General features: G+C 35.2%; 1 protein-coding gene across 15 annotated transcripts in view; it reads right to left on the reverse strand.

Moving 5' to 3' along the window:
* PTPRK (protein tyrosine phosphatase receptor type K) overlaps positions 1-20,468 on the reverse strand; it is a 549,502-nt gene that overhangs the window by 37,926 nt on the left and 491,108 nt on the right. For 7 of the 15 annotated variants that reach the window (XM_032862503.1, XM_032862509.1, XM_032862505.1 and 4 more), the window contains 2 exons: positions 3,495-3,633; positions 343-372 (listed from right to left, as the gene is read on the reverse strand). In XM_032862503.1, the coding sequence (XP_032718394.1) occupies positions 343-372; positions 3,495-3,633 (169 nt within the window). The remainder of the gene's footprint in view (positions 1-342; positions 373-3,494; positions 3,634-20,468) is intronic. The other 8 variants (XM_032862510.1, XM_032862517.1, XM_032862506.1 and 5 more) reach the window with 3 other exon arrangements.

The raw sequence follows: 20,468 nt of genomic DNA on the forward strand, positions 1-20,468 counted from the left end.
GATGTTATCACAGTTAGACCTGACCTTATTTGTAGTATGAGGTATCATGTTTATAAGATACAGGTTTGACTTAAGTAAATAAATGATGTTTTGGGCTGTAGTCTAAAGCTACTAGTGGAAAATTATAAATAAAATTAAAAGTAGCTGAACATACAGAAATACAATATCCCTTTTTAAAAAGATTAACAAAATAAGTTAATGGTTAACTTTATATTTTAGAGTCCAGAAAATATCACCAAAATCACAAACATTTTAAGATTTTTTTGTTTTGTTTTGTTTTTTGAAAAGGGATACTGCATCTTTAACACATGTAAAGTTGTATATCACCCGTTTTCTACTTACAGGTAGTAGGAGTAAGAATAGTAGCTCCTCCTGGCAAGCAAATCACAGACAGTGGAAAAAGAGAAGCAATGGTGAATGAAAAGCGTGACTCTGTCACATTCAATAAAGCAGAAAAATGTGCGTTAAAAAATAAAATAAAATAAAATAAAGTAAAATAAAATAAAAGTCATGTTTTGTTGTTTTTTTTTTTTTTTTTTTTGTTTTTTTTTTGATTTTCATTTTAATTTTTTTATGTTTTTTTTTTTTTTTTTTTTTTTTTTTTTTTTTTTGCCATGCAATTAAACAGACAGATATGCAATAGAAAAATAAAATTTAAAGTACGTAATTTGGAAAACAGCATGCTGATATTTCTCTTGCTGCCAGAAAAATTTAAAAAATTAAATGGATTGTGTATTTCAACATGCAATTAAGCATAATATTATCTATTACCATCAAAAAGCCATGACAGATGGAACTGCTGTGTATAGAACTTGTATACTAAATTGACTATTTTTCTTCGAATACAAAACATAAATATCTATTAAGTTAATATAGACTATATGCAGAGTGACATCTAGATTTCTAAACAAGTTGTTATATCTTAATGGTACAGGGGTGCATACATATATTATGTGAATATACATATGCCCCATGCACTATATATACATGGAGATATGTCCACAGTAGATGTATGTGATCATAATATCATACACAAACATTTACTGTATTGAAACATAATTTCAATTTATGTTGTGAATTAATAATGTATTCATGCTGCACATTTAAGATATAATACATAACCAATGAAAAAATGGCATACATTTGGAAATAATTCAACAGTGTTTAAATAAAAAAAAAAATGACATTGCGTTTTGAGAGATGCACTATCCCTTTTCTTAGCCTAAAAACTTACTTTATATATACCCTCAGCTGTAGAATTTTACTGAATTAAATTCCAAACCATATCTTTACACAAAACTCAAAAATACATAGAACTTTTTTCAACATGAGAAATATTCCTATGTCTATTATTCCCAGTGAGGGATAAAGTCTTGAGAAACTTAATTTCCCATAAAAATAAAGATCATAAGAGACTAAAATAGTTTGGTCTCATATTAGTTTTATTATAAATCTGTGTATTAAGAAGGAAACATTATATATTAAAATTGATTAAGCTTGATACTATGCAATATGTTATAAAATCTGTGCCTTTGTGTATGTATAATAAAGATTAGTGATTAAATCATACATGATACATGTGAGACATACTACATATAAATAAAAGTCATTACAAAGTTGCTTAGATAAGGGATTCACATAATTTAGTTCTAATATTATATATTGGAAGGAAATATATCTAAATATGTTAACTTTCTCTGTCTATAAAATTGCTACTTTTCCTAATCATAAAAGTTGTGGTGAGGAAGAGAAACAAAGGCCCTGGTATACTTTCTATCAAAAGACAATCAATGCATAATTACGAAAAGTCAAACTGAAGCATTTTAATAGAGAGGCCAACCATTTAAAATATGAACCAGAAGAATTCGTACTTTATGCAATTTTAGGCAGTTGCCAGAGCATTTTACCCACACAAAAATAATCATGCTTAGAGATTATTTTGGTTTACTTTAGGAAATTTAGGTTTCACTTTTGTTGTTGTTGTTGTTATTTCTGAAACAGAGGGCCATGGATAATGAAGGCTACTATAACATTTAAATAAGTGTTGAATAAATAACAAATAAAACCAATAAGCTTAACCCAGTTCTAACTAAGTGAGGACATAATCAGAGGCCAACTTCATGCTCTCGTTTCCAATCTGAAGGAACTGGAATGGTTTTAATTGTGAAGCAAAGTTTAGTTAACTCTCTATAAACAGTTTAGTTTACTGCAAATATAAATTGAAACTAAATAGAGACATAAGATCTGAGAGATTACAATCAGCCATCTTATTGACCTTGATTGGCAAATTCATATTACTAAAATACTTAAACCTTCCTGCATCAATTATGATGTATTCTCCAACCACAGAGGTAGACAACAGCAAAAAGAGAAAGCACTATTAGGGAAAGCACGTATGTAGCTAATTTAACACAAAACACTATAATGCATACCTAATGTTTCTAATGCAGATGTGTCTTCTCCAACATATATATCTCCAGGGGATAATTGTAAAGAGGCAATACATTAAAAGAAACTCTGATGGATTGATTAAACATGTAGTATGAGTCTTATCTATACTGTTAATGATTTGAGTATAAAACAATCCTAATAGTATATGATTTAATGTAATGTAAGCAACATCATTTAATATTTGATATAATCAAAAATTTCAAACACATCTATACACAAAGCTATTTTAGGACTGTACTCTGCATGTAAAGACTTGTTTAAAAGTCCTTCCAAACTGCAGTATAATCGAAAACATATGATTGGAACGATAGGAGAGTTGTATCAGTTTCTAAGATATGCCTTACAGATACTGACATTTTATAGAATGGAAAGAAGTTCAAGTTATAAAGACTGTATACTTTGAAATGTTTTTCAGCAGGAGTATACTTTAATCTCCTGAATAGAGTTTAGTTTAAATTCCAGTAGGTCTTAGTATCTTCATAGAATTCCAGGAGATGGCGGTATTGGTTGATATTGTATAAAAGACTGATGTTCAATTAAAAAAATAAAAGACTCTTCATATTAATGTGCTGAAATATCTAGTCAGCGAATATTTAATATACAATTTCACAAAATAATATTTAGATTCTTCTCATCTCTTACATGTAGCCAACATTTAGAAAAATAGAGAAAGAGTACAAACTAATTCACAGACCATAATCCAAGTATCATAATAAATACTTTTGCCATTGTTAGTAAATAACATTTCAAAATGTAAGAAATGAGTATCTCAAGTTTCTCTGCATCTGAGAAATTTAAATTCATACATTAACTTCAAAGTTAACTTGATGAAAAATATACCTTTATATCCAAAATCAAACTGCAAGGAACTGATAGGAATTTATTTAAAAACCATGAGAAATAGACTCAGATGCTGGCAACATTGTCAAAATTCAATTCTTCTTGTTCGTTCTATTTCAAAAGAGCTCAGGGAAATAAAACAGTATTTGAAAACTACTGACATAAATGGTAGGTGAATGGGACAGAACAAAATCAGGTCTTACCTTTTTTTTACAATTAGTATAACAACTAGGAGGAGGAGGATGAACACCAGAATTCCAGCACTTATTCCTGCTATTTTCACCACTCTGTCTGTCTGCTTGGCTGGGTCTGGAATCACTTCTGGTTCTTCTGTTGCTGCTGCTAAAGGAATTTAAAAAATAAGTTACCAAAAGCAGCTAATTATCACAGAAGTGGAAATTAGTTTCAGCCAAAAATTACTATAAAAAGAGAACTTGTTTTATTTTATTTGAATAAAAAACCTGGATATAGAAATACAAAAGCATGCTGAAATACAGCATAAGGAATTTAGGGTGGAGATAAGGGGAAATAAAGCCTTCTGAATAGGAATTTTGTTATCACATAAAAATAAAACAAAACCTAGAAAAGACTATCAAAGGGAATGATGAACTACTTTTCTCCAAATGTCTGTAAAAGTCAGACACAAGATTTTTAGCTTAGGACAAGGAAAGAGATGTGTCAGATTTAGGATTCATTTGTTTGCTGGCCCATTTAGCAAACACTTCTGAACTCAAGCACTTGGTGCTGTGCTTGGCCCTTCACGGTAGATGTCAATAGCTCTTGGCTGGGACACAAGAGGTTAGGTGAAGTAATGCCTTTTCTAAGTAGTGGAGGTGTCAGGTTTGATTTGATATAAATGATTTGAAAAGAATAGTTGGTTTGGAGGAAAAGAAAAACAAATACATCAAGCAACATTTCGCATTCTCTTTAAAAATAAAACCCAGATGATAAACTTGGAAAACTGAACTTTGAAAAGATAAAGTTGTTTTATTTTTATTTTAAAAATTCTTTATTTCCAAAAAAACTTCTCCCCCCCCCAATTTCTTTTTTATTTAAATTCTAGCTAGTTAACATATAGCGTAATATTGGTTTCAGGAGTAGAATTTAGTGGTTCATCACAACAAGTGCCCTCAACCCCCTTTTTTAAAGTAGCCTTCGTGCCCAGCATTGGGTCCAACACAGGCTTTGATCTCACAACCGTGAGATTAAGACCTGAGCTGAGACCAAGAGAAGGATGCTTAATCAACTGAGCCACCCAAGTGCCCCACAACAAGTGCCCTCCTTAATACCCATCACCCATTTAGCTCCTCTTCTGCCCACGTCCCTCCAGCAACCCTGTTTATTCCCTATAGCTTAGAGTGTCTTATGGTTTGCCTCCCTCTCTTTTTTCCCCCTTTTCCCATATATGTTCATCTATTTTGTTTCTTAAATTCTACATGAGTGAAATCATATGGTATTTGTCCTTCTCTGACTTGTTTTGCTTAGCATAATACACTCTAGCTCCATTCACTTCATTACAAATGGCAAAACTTCATTCTTTTTGGTGGCTGAATAATATTCCATTGTATATATATGCACACACACATCTTCTTTATTCATTCATTATACCTCTAATTTTCCCTCTTTCTCAAAGCCACTCCCATCCCCCAGATATATACACAATCAAAAGCATAAACCTTATTAGTCAATTTACAAGTTTCACTAACCTTCTGAAGCTATTTTCCTTTTACCTTATTAACCTTGAAAACTGGCAAGAAAAGTATTTTATATTTTGCAACTACCAAAACTGAGGTTTAGAGACACAAGAATAGATTATAAATTGCTCAAGTATAGTAATAAAACCTAACACATCTTCCATCTTCTAAAACAGCATTTCTCAATGTTTCCAGATCCATGGTCCCTCCTGTTAAGAATCTGGGTAACAAGAGTATGAGTGACTCTCAGAATTAGGTACTTTGGGAAACTGCCTTAAAGCATCCACAACAGCATGAGGAGATGGTGGCTGAGTGAACAAACAAACCCCTAAATTAACCTCATACCTTTCCAATGGATAATTTATAAATTCCTTCAAAAATGACCTATTGTTCTATATTTTAATTCTTTCTTTAGTGTCTCTATCTTGGCTTCCAAACTCCCTCCCTATGCTTTGATTCCAAGTTCTGTGTATCTGCACATCTCAATATCTGTTCCACTTTCCCGACCAGCCACAGTTTCTCCCCAAAAGAGATGGACACAAGATTAGTAATTTTTTAATTTTTCCAAGTAGGAAATTAAAAATAACTAATATATCTAATATCAATATCATTTCATAAAATGGTAATTTAAAATAAAACCAGTAGGAAACATAGTTTGAGGAAAAGTGTTAGAGAAACATTGTACTTTGTAAATCAATTTACTATAACTATCTTAATTTATCTGAATTCAATTGGAGAGGATAAAACCTCCCCATCGTTCCATATTTCATAACTGTTATTCTCAAGTAGGAAAAGCAAGCCTTCAGCTTGTTTCTTCTGGTAAGCAAGGGAGTTTTCCTTTCTGACATGACACTTTCCATATATCCAGGCTTCAGGAAATTTCCAATCTCATTAATTATGAATAGAGGTAGTTCAATGTTTACCACATTTCAAACTATACATTATGGTTCATTTCATCAAGGCATGTATTAAATATATTGCAGATCTCTTCTTTCCCAAGAATAATTTTAGAAATATAGTACATATATTAGTATGAAAATAGGTGGAATATATCTCAAAGTTGGATATAAAGGTAAAGAGGATATATGTTGATTGTAATTCTCAAGTAGATTGGTTTAAATAGCTTCAAATAGGGAGAGAGAATGGTGTAGAATTCTCCAGGAGAAAACTTCAGTGCATACAACAAATCATCATTATTCATTAATTAATGCTTATTCTCAATAGGTTCTAGGTTATGCTTGCCTTTCAGAAGGTAATGATGATGGCTTTGTGATTTAACATATCTCACAGAATTAAATGTTTGTGAAACTCTTTGAAAGAGCAATTCTTGTTCAGTGAGGTTAGTATATATTTAATACACGATTTTAATTCAACAAATATAGTTATGAGCTACTTTTCTAAAGATATTATGCCATAAGGAGCATATATCTCCTAAAAATCTTCAGAACTGCTAAGCCTACCAGAAAAATCTCAGAATATATGCAGATGCAAATACAAACTCCGATCCTGAAGTATTAACAGGCAGTCTTTTTTTTTTTTTTTTGAAGATTTTTATTTATTTATTTGACAGACAGAGATCACAAGTAGGCAGAGAGGCAGGAAGAGAGAGAGAGGAGGAAGCAGGCTCCCCGCTGGGCAGACAGCCTGATGTGGGGCTCGATTCCAGGACCCTGGGATTATGACCTGAGCTGAAGGCAGAGGCTTTAAACCACTGAGCCACCCAGGTGCCCCTTAACAGGCAGCCTTAATACTTGCTGGGTTTACAGTCAGAATGGCTAAAATTAGCAAGACAGGAAACAACAAATGTGGGTGAGGATGTAGAAAAAGAGGAACCCTCTTACACTGCTGGTGGGAATGCAAACTGGTACAGCCACTCTGAAAAACAGTATGTAGGTTCCTCAAGAAGTTAAAAATAGAGCTACCCTATGACTCAGCAATTGCACCACTGGGTATTTACCCCAAAGATACAAATGTGATCTGAAGGGGCATTGTACCCCAATGTTTATAGCAGCATTGTCCACAATAGCCAAACTATGAAAAGAGCCCACTGTCCATTAACAGATGAACGGATAAAGAAGACATGGCATGCATTAATACATATAATGAAATATTACTCAGCCATCAAAAAAATGAAATTTGCCATTTGCAATGATGTGGATAGAGCTATGTTAAGTGAAATAAGTCAATCAGAGAGAGACAATTATATGATTTCCCTCATATGTGGAATTTAAGAAACAAAACAGGAGCATAGAGGAAAGGAGGGAAAAATAAAATATGATAAAATCAGAGAGGGAGAAAAACCATAAGAGACTCTTAACTCTAGGAAACAAACTGAGGGTGGCTGGAGGGGTGGGAGGTGGAGGGATGCGCTAAGTGGGTTATGGGCATTAAGGAGGGTACATGATATAATGAGCACTGGATGTTACATACAATTGATGAATCACCTAACTCTACCTCTGAAACCAAAAATACAGTTTATGTTAATCAACTGAATTTAAATAAAATTAAAAAGAAATACTAGCTGGGTTTAATAATTAAATAACAAAACTGACATAAAGATGATGGGTAAATAATTTCAAATTCAGAGATGGAAGAATTCTATAAGTCTTATTAAATACATTTGCTGATGAGTTAATCTAAACATATTTTCAGAAACAAAAAGCCAAATATAAAAGTAAATTTCTGACTAAAGACACTGATAACCTTGCAAGTAAGTGTATTCTGGGTATAAAGTAATGAAACTTTTATAACCTATCATGTAAAACAATATTGCTATTTTAAAGTCATAGTCTATATGTCTTTGTTAAACACTGGACTTCAATTAATTTTTCCCAAACAGTTAAAGAAAAAAACACCAAGTTCATTCATTTGGGTTAAGTAAGGGTGCTTGCCTGTCATGATTACAACTCTGGTGCAGAATTGCTCATCAAAGCTTCAACATCATTATTAAACTTGAGTATAGAAGACTAATCAAATTCTCCAGGAACATATGATTTGGTGTCTGTTTTCCCTTGATTGTGAATCCCCCTTAAAAATCTTTAGCTGTGACATTTACTATTACTACTGTTACCAGTATTTTTTATTAAATGTCCGCATAAATTTATTACTTTAGAGACTTTAATCACACATATTTTTTTCTAAGTTCTTGGCCTACTAGAACCAAGGAACATAAATATCCTATTTAAAATCATTCAAGCTTAGAAGATTCATTAATGGAAATACAGAATAACCCCTAAGTGAGCATTTTCTATTCAAGAGAGCAAAAAGCTATTATAGTGACTGAACCCTTGAGCACTGTTTATAATTTATGCACATACACAAAGGTGATGTGGAACACCTCTTTCAGAAATGCTTTCCTTTGCCATAAATCTTTACCTTTTTTATCTGTCAAAGAATATTGACATTGTCTCATTGTTCTGAAGCCAAAGGCAGCATAATTCTTTGGACAGTGAGAAAGAACTAAAGGAGTATTTCCTTTTAATTGAGCAAATTTATATGCTGCATTTTTTTTTTCAAAATAGTTAAAGTGACCTCATAAATTATGTCCTTCCTCCCACTATGTAGAAATAATTTACCTAAAAACTTAAGGTAAAAAATTTAGATTAAAAAATATACAAATACCACCAAAATATACAAATTTACCTAAATTTAAAAGCTGTGGTCATAAAAAACAGTCTTCCATTTTCATGATGTATTAGAGGTGGAAGCCTCTAAGTTCAATATATCCGGTGATCTCTTAACAGTTTTAGAGGCACCATTATCCTGTAAATTCCACAAATTCTCCAGGTATTTCATTAGTGCTTTCTTTCCTTCTCAGTTGTAATTCTGAAAATTGTTTACACTCACTTCTCACTCATTAATTTAAATGCTATAATCAAAGGGAGGAAGATGGCAGAGGAGTAAGGGACCTAAGTTTTGTCTGGTGCCTGGAATTCAACTAGATAGTTACCAAATCATGCTGAACACCTGTGAACTCAACCAGAGATCTAAGAAAAGAATTGCTGCAATTCTACAAATGGAAAAGAGACTGCTTTTTGCAAGGTAGGAGGTGCAGAGAGGTGAATCCGAGGGAATATATCAGATGATAAAGTATAGAGGAGGGAGCCTCCATTTCCCAGCCACTTGAAGTGGTATAGCAGCAGAGCACAATCTTGGAACTTTTAGAAGTCTGCTCCAGTGACAGATGTCCCTGCCTGAAAGGCACACAGGTGGCTAAGCAGGGGTGGAACACTAGGTGGAACACTAGGTGGGACAGTCTGGTCTCAGGATCCCTGGGATCACAGGAAGACTGAGGTGCCTGAGTGTGGCAGAGTTCCCAGGCATTGGAGTGGGGAAGCCAGCTGCAATCAGTGAGCCCTGGAGTGGACTTTCAACTCGGGATTGCCATAAATCACGAACCATGGCATGGTCAGGTGACCCCTCTCTTATTAGGGGCCCAGTAAGTGGCAGAACTGGGGTGAGCCCCCATCCCTCCATGGGAAGGTCTGCGTGGGTGCCTGCTGCAGGAGTCTTTAGGGTTTGGAAACTCCAAATGGGGTCATGTGTCAGTGTCATGTGTCACCCAGCTCAGTCCCAGGCTGGGTAAGCATTGAGTGTGGACAGAGACAAAGGAGACAGAAGTGACTGACCACTTTTCTGTGAGGGTGTACTAAGGAGTAGGGCCCTGAGCTTTTGGCTCTGGGACTGGAGATCAGATGCCGCCATTTTTATTCTCATGCTCTAAAGCAGTGCAGAAAGCTTTCAGGGAATAAAACCCATGTAGAGCAATCCTGAGCAGATTACTTAGCCGGGCCCCTGGCAAGGGTAGTGTAGTTCCGCCTCAGACAAAGACACTTGAGAATCAGTGCAACAGGTCCCACCCCCAGAAGATCAGCAAGAACATCCAGCTAAGACCAAGTTTACCAATCACATAGAACTGCAAAACTCCAGTGCTAGGAGAAAATAGTATATAGAATTCATGTTTATTTTCCTTGTGGTTCTTTAGTCTTCCAGTTTACATTTTTTTTCTTTTTTCCTTTTCAATTTCTTATTTAATTAACTTTTAGAAGTCTTTTTAAATTTTCTTTCTTACAGTTACATTCTATCCTTACATTGTATTTAAATTTTATTTTTCTATATGGAAGTTTTTCTTTCCTTACAATTTTGGGATCTGGTTTTCTAACAGACCAAAACACACCCAGGATCTAGTGTATTGCTCTGATCTGTTCACCTGTCTGATTATATTCTCTCTCTGTTTTTTATTTTATTTTATTTTCTGTTTCAGATCTCTTCTGATTAGTTTCCTGTATATTCCTCTGGGGTTGTTGTTGCTGTTTTAATATCTTGTGCTCTCCTTCATCTACTCTTCTCTGGACACAATGACAAGACAGAAAAACTCACCTCAGAAAAGAGAACAAGAGTACTGACTATGAGGTACCGAATCAGTATGGATATAAATAAGATGTCAGAACTAGAGTTCAGAAAAATGATTATAAAGATACTAGTTGGACTTGAAAAAATCATAGAGTACAGTAGAGAATTTCTTTCTGGAAAATAAAAGAACTAAAATCTAATCAGGTTGAAATCAAAAGGCTATTAATGAGATGCAATAAAAAATGGAGGCTCTAACTGCTAGGATAAATGAGGCAGTAGAGAGAATTAGTGATACAGAAGACAAAATGATGAAGAATGAGGAAGCTGAGAGAAAGAGAGATAAACAACTACTGGATCATAAGGGGAGAATTTGAGAGATAAATGATACCATAAAGCAAAACAGTATTAGAATAATTGGGATCTCAGAAGAGGAAAGAGAGAAAGAGGAAGAAGGTATATTTGAGAAAATTATAGCTGAGAACTTCCCTAATCTGGGGAAGGAACAGGCATTTGAGTCCAGCAGGCACAGAGAACCCCCTTAAAATCAATAAAAATAGGTCAATGCCTTAACATATAACAGTGAAGCTTGTAAATTTCAGAGACACAGAAAAATTCCTGAAAGCAGCTTGGGATAAGAGATCCTTAAGTTACAAGTGTAGAAACTTTAGACTGGCAGCAGACCTATCTACAGAGACTTGGCAGGCCAGAAAGAACTGGCATGATATATTCAGGGTGCTAAATGAGAAAAATATGCAGCCAAGAATACTTTATTCAGCAAGGCTGTCATTCAAAATAAAGGAGAGATAAAGAACTTCCAGGACAAACAGAAACTAAAGGAATTCATGAACACTAAACAAGACCAACAAGAAATATTAAAGAGAATACTTGAAATGAAGGGAGAGCCCAAAAGTAACATATACCAGGAAGGAACAGACAATATACAGCAACAATTATTTTGTGCATAATACAGTGGCACTAAATTCATATCTTTCATAGTTACTCTGAATGTAAATGGGCTAAATGCCCCAATCAAAAGACACAGGGTATCAAAATGGATAAAAAGGGTGCCTGGGTGGCTCAGTGGGTTAAAGCCTCTGCCTTCGGCTCAGGTCATGATCCCAGGGCCTGATATTGAGCCCCACATCGGGTTCTCTGCTCAGCAGGGAGCCTGCTTCCCCCCTCTCTCTGTCTGCCTCTCTGCCTATTTGTTATCTCTGTATGTCAAATAAATAAATAAAAATAAAATCTTTAAAAAAATGGATTAAAAAAAGCAAGACCCATAGATATGCTGTCTACAAGAGACTCATTTTAGGTCCAAAGACAGCTCCAAGTTGAAAGTGAGAGAGTGGAAAACAATTTATCATGCTAATGGACATCGAAAAAAAGCTGGGGTAGCAATCCTTAAATCACACATATTAGATTTTAAACCAAAGATTGTAATAAGAGATGAGGAAGGACACTATATCATAATTAAAGGGTCTCTCCAACAAGAAGATCTAACAATTGTAAATATTTGTGTTCCTAACATGGGAGCAGCCAATTACATAAACCAATTAATAACAAAATTAAACAAACACATTGATAAAAATAACATAATAGTAGGGGAATTTAACAACCCATTCACTGCAATGGACAGACCATCTAAGAAGATCAACAAGGAAATAAGGGTTTTGAAAGACACACTGGATCAGATGGACTTTACAGATATATTCAGAGCATTCTATCCCAGAGCAAGAGAATACACATTCTTCTTGAGTGCACACAGAACATTCTTCAGAATAAATCACATACTGGGTCACAAATCAAGTCTCAACTGGTACCAAAAGATTGAGATCATTCCCTGCATATTTTCAGACCACAATGCTCTGAAGCTAGAACTCAATCACAAGAGTAAAGTTGGAAAGAATCCAAATACATGGAGGCTAAAGAGCATTCTACTAAAGAATGAATGGGTCAACCAGGAAATTAAAGAAGAATTTTAAAAAATTATGGAAACAAATGAAAATGAAAATACAACTGTCTGAAACCCTTGGGATGCAGGAAAGGCGGTCCTAAGAGGGAAATATATAGTAATATAAGCCTCTCCCAAGAAACAAGAAAGGTCTCAAATACACAACCTAATCTTACACCTAAAGGAGCTGGAGAAAGAAGAGCAAATAAAGCTTAAACCCAGCAGGAGAGAATTAATGAATACTAGAGCAGAAATCAATGAAATAGAAACCAAAAGAAGAGTAGAACAGATCAACAAAAGTAGAAGACTGTTTTTTGAAAGAATTAGTAAGATCTATAAACCTCTGGCCAGACTTACCAAAAAGAAAAGAGAAAGGACCCAAATAAATAAAATCATGAGGGAAAGAGAGGAGATCACAACCAAGGAAATATGAACAATTATAGTATGAGCAACTATATGCCAACAAATTAGGCAATCTGGAAGAAATGTGGGATTCCTTGAAACTTATAAACTACCAAAACTGAAACAGGAAGAAATATAAAACCTGAACATACTCATAACCAGCAAAGAAGCTGAAGCAGAAATAAAAAGTCTCCCAATAAAGAGTCCAGGGCCAGATGGCTTCCCACAGGAATTTTACCAAACATGTGAAGAAGAATTAATAGCTATTCTTCTGAAGCTGTTTCAAAAAATAGAAATGGAAGGAAAACCCTAAACTCATTCTATGAGGCCAGCATTACCTTGATTCCAAGACCAACAAAGATCCAACCAAAAAGGAGAATTGCACACCAATATCCCTGATGAACATGGACGCCATAATTCTCGCCAAGATAATAGCCAATAGGATCCAACAGTACATGAAAAGGATTACCTACCCCAACCAAGTGGGATTTATTCCTGGGCTTCAAGGGTAGTTCAACGTCCACAAATCAATCTATGTGATACACACTACATTAATAAAAGAAAGGACAAAAACCATATATGATCCTCACAATAGATGCAGAAAAAGCATGTGACCAAATACATCATCCTTTCTTGATTGAAACTCTTCATGGTGTAGGGGTAGAGGGAACATACTAATATCATAAAAACCATTTATGAAAAGCCCACAGAGAATATCATTCTCAATGGGGGAAAACTGAGAGCTTTTCCCTTAATGTCAGGAACACAGATGGCAGGGATATCCATTCTCACCACTGTTGTTCAACATTGTACTAGAAATCCTAGCCTCAGCAATCAGACAACAAAAAGAAATAAAAGGCTAGATTGAATTGGCAAAGAAGTCAAACTCTCACTCTTCACAGATGACATGATATTCTATGCAGAAAACCTGAATCACTCCATCCCAAAATTGCTAGTACTCGTACAGGAATTCAGCAATGTGGCAGGAAATAAAATCAATGGATAGAAATCAGTTGCATTTCTATATAATAACAGTGAGATGGAAGAAAGAGAAATTAAGGAATCGATTCCACTTACAATTGTACCAAAAACCATAAGATACCTAGGAAGAGGCAAAGGATCTGCACATTGAAAACTAAGAATATTCATGAAAGAAACAGAGGAAGACACAAAGAAATAGAAAAATGTTCCATGCTCATGGATTGGAAGAACAAATATTGCTAAAATGTCCATGCTACCTAGAGCAATCTAGACATTCAACTCAATCCCTATCAATATACCATGAACATTTTTCACAGAGCTGGAACCAATAATCCCAAAATTTGTATGGAACCAGAAAAGACCTCAAATAGCCAAAGGAATGTTGAAAAGGAAAACCAAAGCTAGTAGCATCACAATTCCAGACTTCAAGCTCTAATACAAAGCTGTAATCACTAAGACAGTATGGTACTGGCACAAAAACAGACACACCGATCAATGGAACAGAATAGAGAACACAGAAATGGACCCTCAGCTCTGTGGTCAACTAATCTTCGACAAAGCAGGAAAGAATATCCAATGGAAAAAAGACAGTGTCTTCAACTGGTGGTGGGAAAATTGGACAGCCACATGCTGAACAATGAAACTAGACCATTTTTTTATACTATACACAGAAATAGACTAAAAAAAAAGGATGAAAGACCAAAAATGTGAGAGAGGAACCCATCAAAATTCTAGAGGAGAACACAGGCAGCAACCTCTTTGACCTTGGCTGCAGCAACTTCTTGCTAGACAAGTCTGCAAAGGCAAGGGAAACAAGGGCAAAAATGAACTTTTGGGACCTCATCAAAATAAAAAGCTTCTGCACAACAAAGGAAACAATAGGTTAAACCAAAAGACAACTAAGAGAATGGGGGAAGGTATGTGGAAATGTTTTATCAGATAAAGGGCTAGAATCCAAAATCTATAAAGAACTTATCAAATTCAACACCCCAGGAACAAATAACCCAATCAAGAAATAGGCAGAAGACATGAACAGACAATTCTCCAATGAACACATACAAATGTCCAACAGACACAAGAAGAAATGCTCAACATAATTTGGCATCAGAGAAATAGAAATCAAAAGCACAATGAGATACCACCTCACATTGGTAAGAATGGCTAAAATTAACAAGTCAGGAAACAACAAATATTGGGGAGGTTGTGTAGAAAGGAGAACACTTTTACATTGTTGGTCAGAATGAAAGCTGGTACAGCCACTCTGGAAAACAGTATTTTTAACTCAAGAAGTTAAAAATAGAGGTACCCTATGACCCAGCAATTGCACTACTATTTACCCCAAAGATATAAATGTCATGATCTGAAGGGGCACCTGCACTCTAATGTTTATAGCAGCAATGTCCACAACAGCCAAACTATGGAAAGAGCCCAGATGTCCATCAACAGATGAATGGATAAAGAAGATGCAGTATATATATGTGTGTGTGTATATATATATACACACACACATACATACATACATACAATGGAATACTCCCAGCCATCAAAAAAATGAAATCTTGCCATTTGCAATGATGTGGATGGAACTAGAGGGTATTATGTTAAGCGGAATAAGTCAAACATGGAAAGACAACTATCATATCATATCACTCATATGTGGAATTTAAGAAACAAAACAAAGGAGCATAGGGGAAGGGAGGAAAAAATAAAACAAAATGAAATCAGAGAGGGAGACAAACCATAAGAGACTCTTAAATCTCAGGAAATAAAATGAGGGTTGTTGGAGGGATGGGGGTAGGGAATGGGGTAACTGGGTGATGGGCATTAAGGAAGGCATGTGATGTGATTGAGATCTGGGTGTTAAATAAGACAGATGAGTCACTGAACTTTATCTCTGAAATAAATAATACTCTATATGTTAATTAATTAAATTTAAAAAATGGAAAGAAAATAAATGCTATTTATAATCAAGCTTGTGTCTCACAATGTCACCAACTCACTATCACCAATGTTGCTGGTGACTTACTAGTTACTGAGTTCAATGTATAGTTTTCTCATCGTATGTGAGCTCTTAATAGAATCTGACATTAGTCTCTCTCCTTTCCTTGAGCTTCCAATTACCTGTTCATCTCCCAGCTTTCGTATGACCTTGACCTTTCTTTTCCAGATCTCCTATGTGAGCCCCTCTTTGCTTCCCTTAAAAATAGATGTTGCTTTGAGTTCCCCTGGGGAAATGGGCCTCTTCACACTTTCTGGCTTGGTGAATTCATCCACTGCCATCATTTCAGGTGCCATCCATGCTGATCACTCCTGAATCAAGTATCTCTAACCATGAGTCAGGGCTCCAAGTATCTCTGACCCCTGTAGCCATCTGGTTCTTGTTAAATGCCTTCACTTTAATTAAGACAGTTACTTTAGAGACATAGTACCCATTCTGAACTAGTCTCCTCCCCATACCACTTTCACCTCCAATGAACCCTCTTTCAGTCTATGGCACAACTATCCACACAGGTGTTCAAGCCAAAAACCTGAGCAAAATTCTTGAATCTTTCTCTTATTTCCAGGATCAACACATCTTTATCAACCAAACTGAGATGCTTTTGAAAGTAAAAGGGGATACTATTAATAATTATGATAGGACAAAGGCAAAAAATGGAGTTGTCCTGGGTAAACAGGACAGATGACTGATTACTACACTTTTCTTTCTCATACAGTTAGAGTACTGCTATTTCCTAAATATCTCTTGTGCTTACTTTTCCCATCTCCACTGCTACTACCTTAAGTCAGGTCAACATCACATCTCACCCAATTTACAGAGCAGTCACCTATTATGTCTCCCCGACTGCACTCTGCCTGTTCCACATTAGCTCATGGTGTGGCCCATAGTACATCTGTGACTTCAACTATATCACGTCACTCCAATGATGAGAACCCGCCAGTGGCTTCCCACTCCTATTAAGATAAAGCCCATGAAAGCAGGAACCACGTTTGTTTTCCTTAGCATTGCATTTCTAGTAGGGTCTGGAAAGCAGCAGCAGTACAAAGTACTGGTTGAGTAAGTAAAAGAACAACAGTAAGGCTGCTTATGGTAGCTTATACTGACACACAGAAAATTGCTTGTCTTCCTAAAAAACAAGGATAGATTTGATTGATATGCATAATCTGGTTTTGGATGCCAGCATAGGCTTCTGAATTGTTTCTAGAAATTTTTAACCCCTCTGTTGGCGACTATACATACACAAAGTTAGCTGTTTCTACCATCTGACACCATCTACCACCAAACCAAAGCATAGGAAATTTCAGTCATGGGAGGTACAAGAAACTTGCATCAGTAAGGCCCTATTTTAACTCGCAGCTCCTTCTCTTACTTGTTGTCCAACAATGAGTAAGTTGGCATCTGTGAGTTAATACTTTACCTATAAAATAAAAATAACAGTAGCTATATCATACTAGCTTTTAAGAGTATCAAATGACACAATGATGGGAAAAGTTCCTATAAAATGTGAAACACTGGTACTAATAGTAATAACAGAGGTCCTGCCACCCTGGGTGGAGATGGCCCAGATGTCAGCCCATTGGGTCCATCACACAAAAAAAATTAAAAAATTATGAATAGGGGAACTGACAAGACTAGAAAACAGTTTTTTAAAATCTTAACAGTCTACTGTATAAATAAGTAATGGTGAGTTTTGTCAAGTACATGTTATTAATTAAACAGTCTGCCACAGTGGACTTCTCAGCCTTACAGGCATCTTGAAGCGTGCATTATTTAACTCCATGATTCTTTGAAATCCTGTTGCTTCATCATGTCATATGATCTTATGAAACCTGTCCAGTCTCAGGGGGTTGGCAATAAAAAACAGGGTCTACTGGAGTTTTATATAGGTGGAAAACGAAAACAGATATAGTATGTATTTTCTTTTAACCGTTAACTAAAATATGGTTTATTCTTGTTTAATTAAGGTGTGGATATTACCTGAAAATTTCTGATGTGGAAAATAATAGTTCAGAAGTCTATGAAGCCTTTAAATAACTATGAAATAAAAGTACAGAATAACATTACAAAGATTTAAAATTCATTTCACACTGCTTACACATGACATCTTGTAGTCTTTGATTCTCTACTTTTTAAAAATTTTAAAACCACAGTTTAAGTTTTACATAAAATCCTGAAGAAATGATAGAAATTCTTTTTTAAAAAGTAATAAAATAAGTATCACGTTTTAGAAAGGTACTTGAAGGTTAAAAAACATGTTCAATATTTTTTGCTTCACAACAACTTAATGAAGGTCAAATATTTTACATATGAATTTTTCATTAAGCTTTCCATTCAGTTAAATTTACTCAACTGGGTAAAATAGAGCCTTAGTGTTTTCTCTTTCTTAAACATGGTTAAATCTATCTGCTAAGTTATGTCTGGAGTCTGTCCTTAATTCTCCATTCCATTTTTTCAGTGTCTTACACAAGACCCAGCTGTCTTGCTTTTTCATGAAGCCTTTCTGCTCTCCTTAAAGGCCTCCTCAGATTTATCCTTTCTAATGCCACAAGAATGAGTTTTCTCAAAGGCAAATGTGACTAAATGACTTTTTAAACTGCTTTCCATGGAAGAGGAAAGGCAGAAGTTCTTGGTACAACATAAATAAAGCCTTTAAGGCTCTAATCAACCTTTTCCATCTCATCTACTGACAACTCAACTCCTTTAGGCTATCACATACCCCTAATCATACAAAAGCAGCAGCCCTTCCCCAAATACTCCTCTATCTATTTCAGGGTTTGGCAAACTGTGGCCCCCTGGGTTGTATCCAGCAGATTTGGACTGCAAATATTATATGCTTGCAAATATTCAGCTTTACAAGATAATGTTAAATCATGACCCAATTATATACCCACCAGCCATTTACATAAACTCCATTTAAATTACATCTTAACACTTTGTATTACCACACTTCATGATTTTTGCCAATTTAGTGGTAGAGACTGACATCTCATATGCATTTGATTATTGAAATTATCTTTTGAAAAAAAGAAATTATCTTTTGGGATACTTATTTGAAATATTTATACCTATTTCTTCTCTTTGCATGGTGCAAAACTTTGGCTCATATTTTTATATTTAGTTTTCATCTTTTCTTGTTTATGGAAAATATTTTGTGTATGGATAATAATCTTTTGTCAGTTACGTGTTACACATACTTTCTATGGGGTAGTTTTCCTTTTACTTTATTTATGACAGCCTGATGAATAGCAGTTCTTAGTATTAATGAAGTCAAACATATCAATCATTTATTTGAATTCATAGAAACAATCTCTTTCTCTGAAAGTTTTAAAACTATGCACTTCCTACTTAATCCTGCATCCATCTGAAATTGCTTTCTGAATAGACTAGGTCTAGCCCTCCAATCAATCCAAATACAAATAAGTATTCAGTTATCTGTGGACAATTTTTTAATTTATCCAGTCATCTACAATCCAGTTCTGTCCTATATTCTAATTACATAAATGCATGAATTCAGTTTCTGGATTTTCCATTATTTTGTAGGAGGCAATATATTTATTCTGGACTGATATGACATGGTTTTAATTACCACAGCTTTATAAAACGTTACATGATGGGCATGTTCCCAGGCCTTGTCCTCTTCTTGAACATCTTGGCTGGTCTTTACACTTTGCTGCAGCTTCTTTGGATTAAAGTTCAGTTGATTAATTATCTTTACACTTCTGTCAAAAGTGCTCTGTAGTCCATCCAAAGAGTTTTTAAAATTCGAACAATTTGTGCTTTTGCTTCTTAAAAGTTCCATTGGGCTCTTTGCAAATTGTTCTTAGTTTAGTTACTCTTAATAGCTTATTGCTAAACTTCATGATTTGCACTTTGCCTCTCTGAGTGGTTTGTACACCACTCTTTTGTATTCTGAATGGGACAATCACAAATTCTGCGGTCCTTTGAGGATGTAGATCTGTTGTTTCTGCTAACACTCAAAGTGAATTACTTCCAGGAATGCTTGGTGACCTTTGGTTGTGAGTTAATGGCTTTATGTTAGTCTGTGGGAATCCCGCAGGCCTAAATTGATCATTCTTTCATCTACTAAAGAACCTTCATCACCTTCTGCCCAGTAACCATGAGGGACCACAGGAATCAGACCATCTCTGCTCTCCTCAAGAGTATCAGCTCTATATAAGAGTTCAGGCTAGGCAACCCTCTTATTACCAGCCCAAGCACCTGTGTTTCAAGGGCAATATAGCTTCAGCATCCCTTCAAGGACTACCAACCTTTCCTTGTGCCTATTGCTCACTGTTCTTACCTCCATGCATCTACTTTTTTGGGTGGAGGGCAGAAGCAGAATACTCAGTCCTTAGAGACCTTTCCTAGGTACTGTGAGGCTGGTAATGTACCCAAAGATGTGTCCCATCTAGGTAGGCTGTTCTGCAGACCCCTTCAGAGCACCTCACCTGCCAGATTTCCAAAAATGGAAGTCAGACCATGGGATTTTACGTTTTTTCTTTAGAGCTTACTCAAGACCTTAATCCTTAACTACCCTCTCATCTCTAAAACAACAGTTAATTATTTGCCCCTAACCCATATGTAAAATTGGATTGCAAATATTTTTTAATAAATCTACAAAATATGCTAGATTAGAAGCTAATTGAGGGCAGATATAATCGCATTCATCTCTTATGTCCAGCGATTTACAGTGACCAGCAGTTTAGTTTAACGAATGAATAACAAAAATGTTCATTTATCAAAGAGTACCGCCTACATAAAAGCATGTATCATATAGCATAAAAGCATGTTTAAAGTT

This window comes from Lontra canadensis, unplaced genomic scaffold (genome assembly GCF_010015895.1).
Source record: "Lontra canadensis isolate GAN:19392208 unplaced genomic scaffold, GSC_riverotter_1.0 scaffold23, whole genome shotgun sequence".
Lineage (NCBI taxonomy): Eukaryota > Metazoa > Chordata > Mammalia > Carnivora > Mustelidae > Lontra > Lontra canadensis.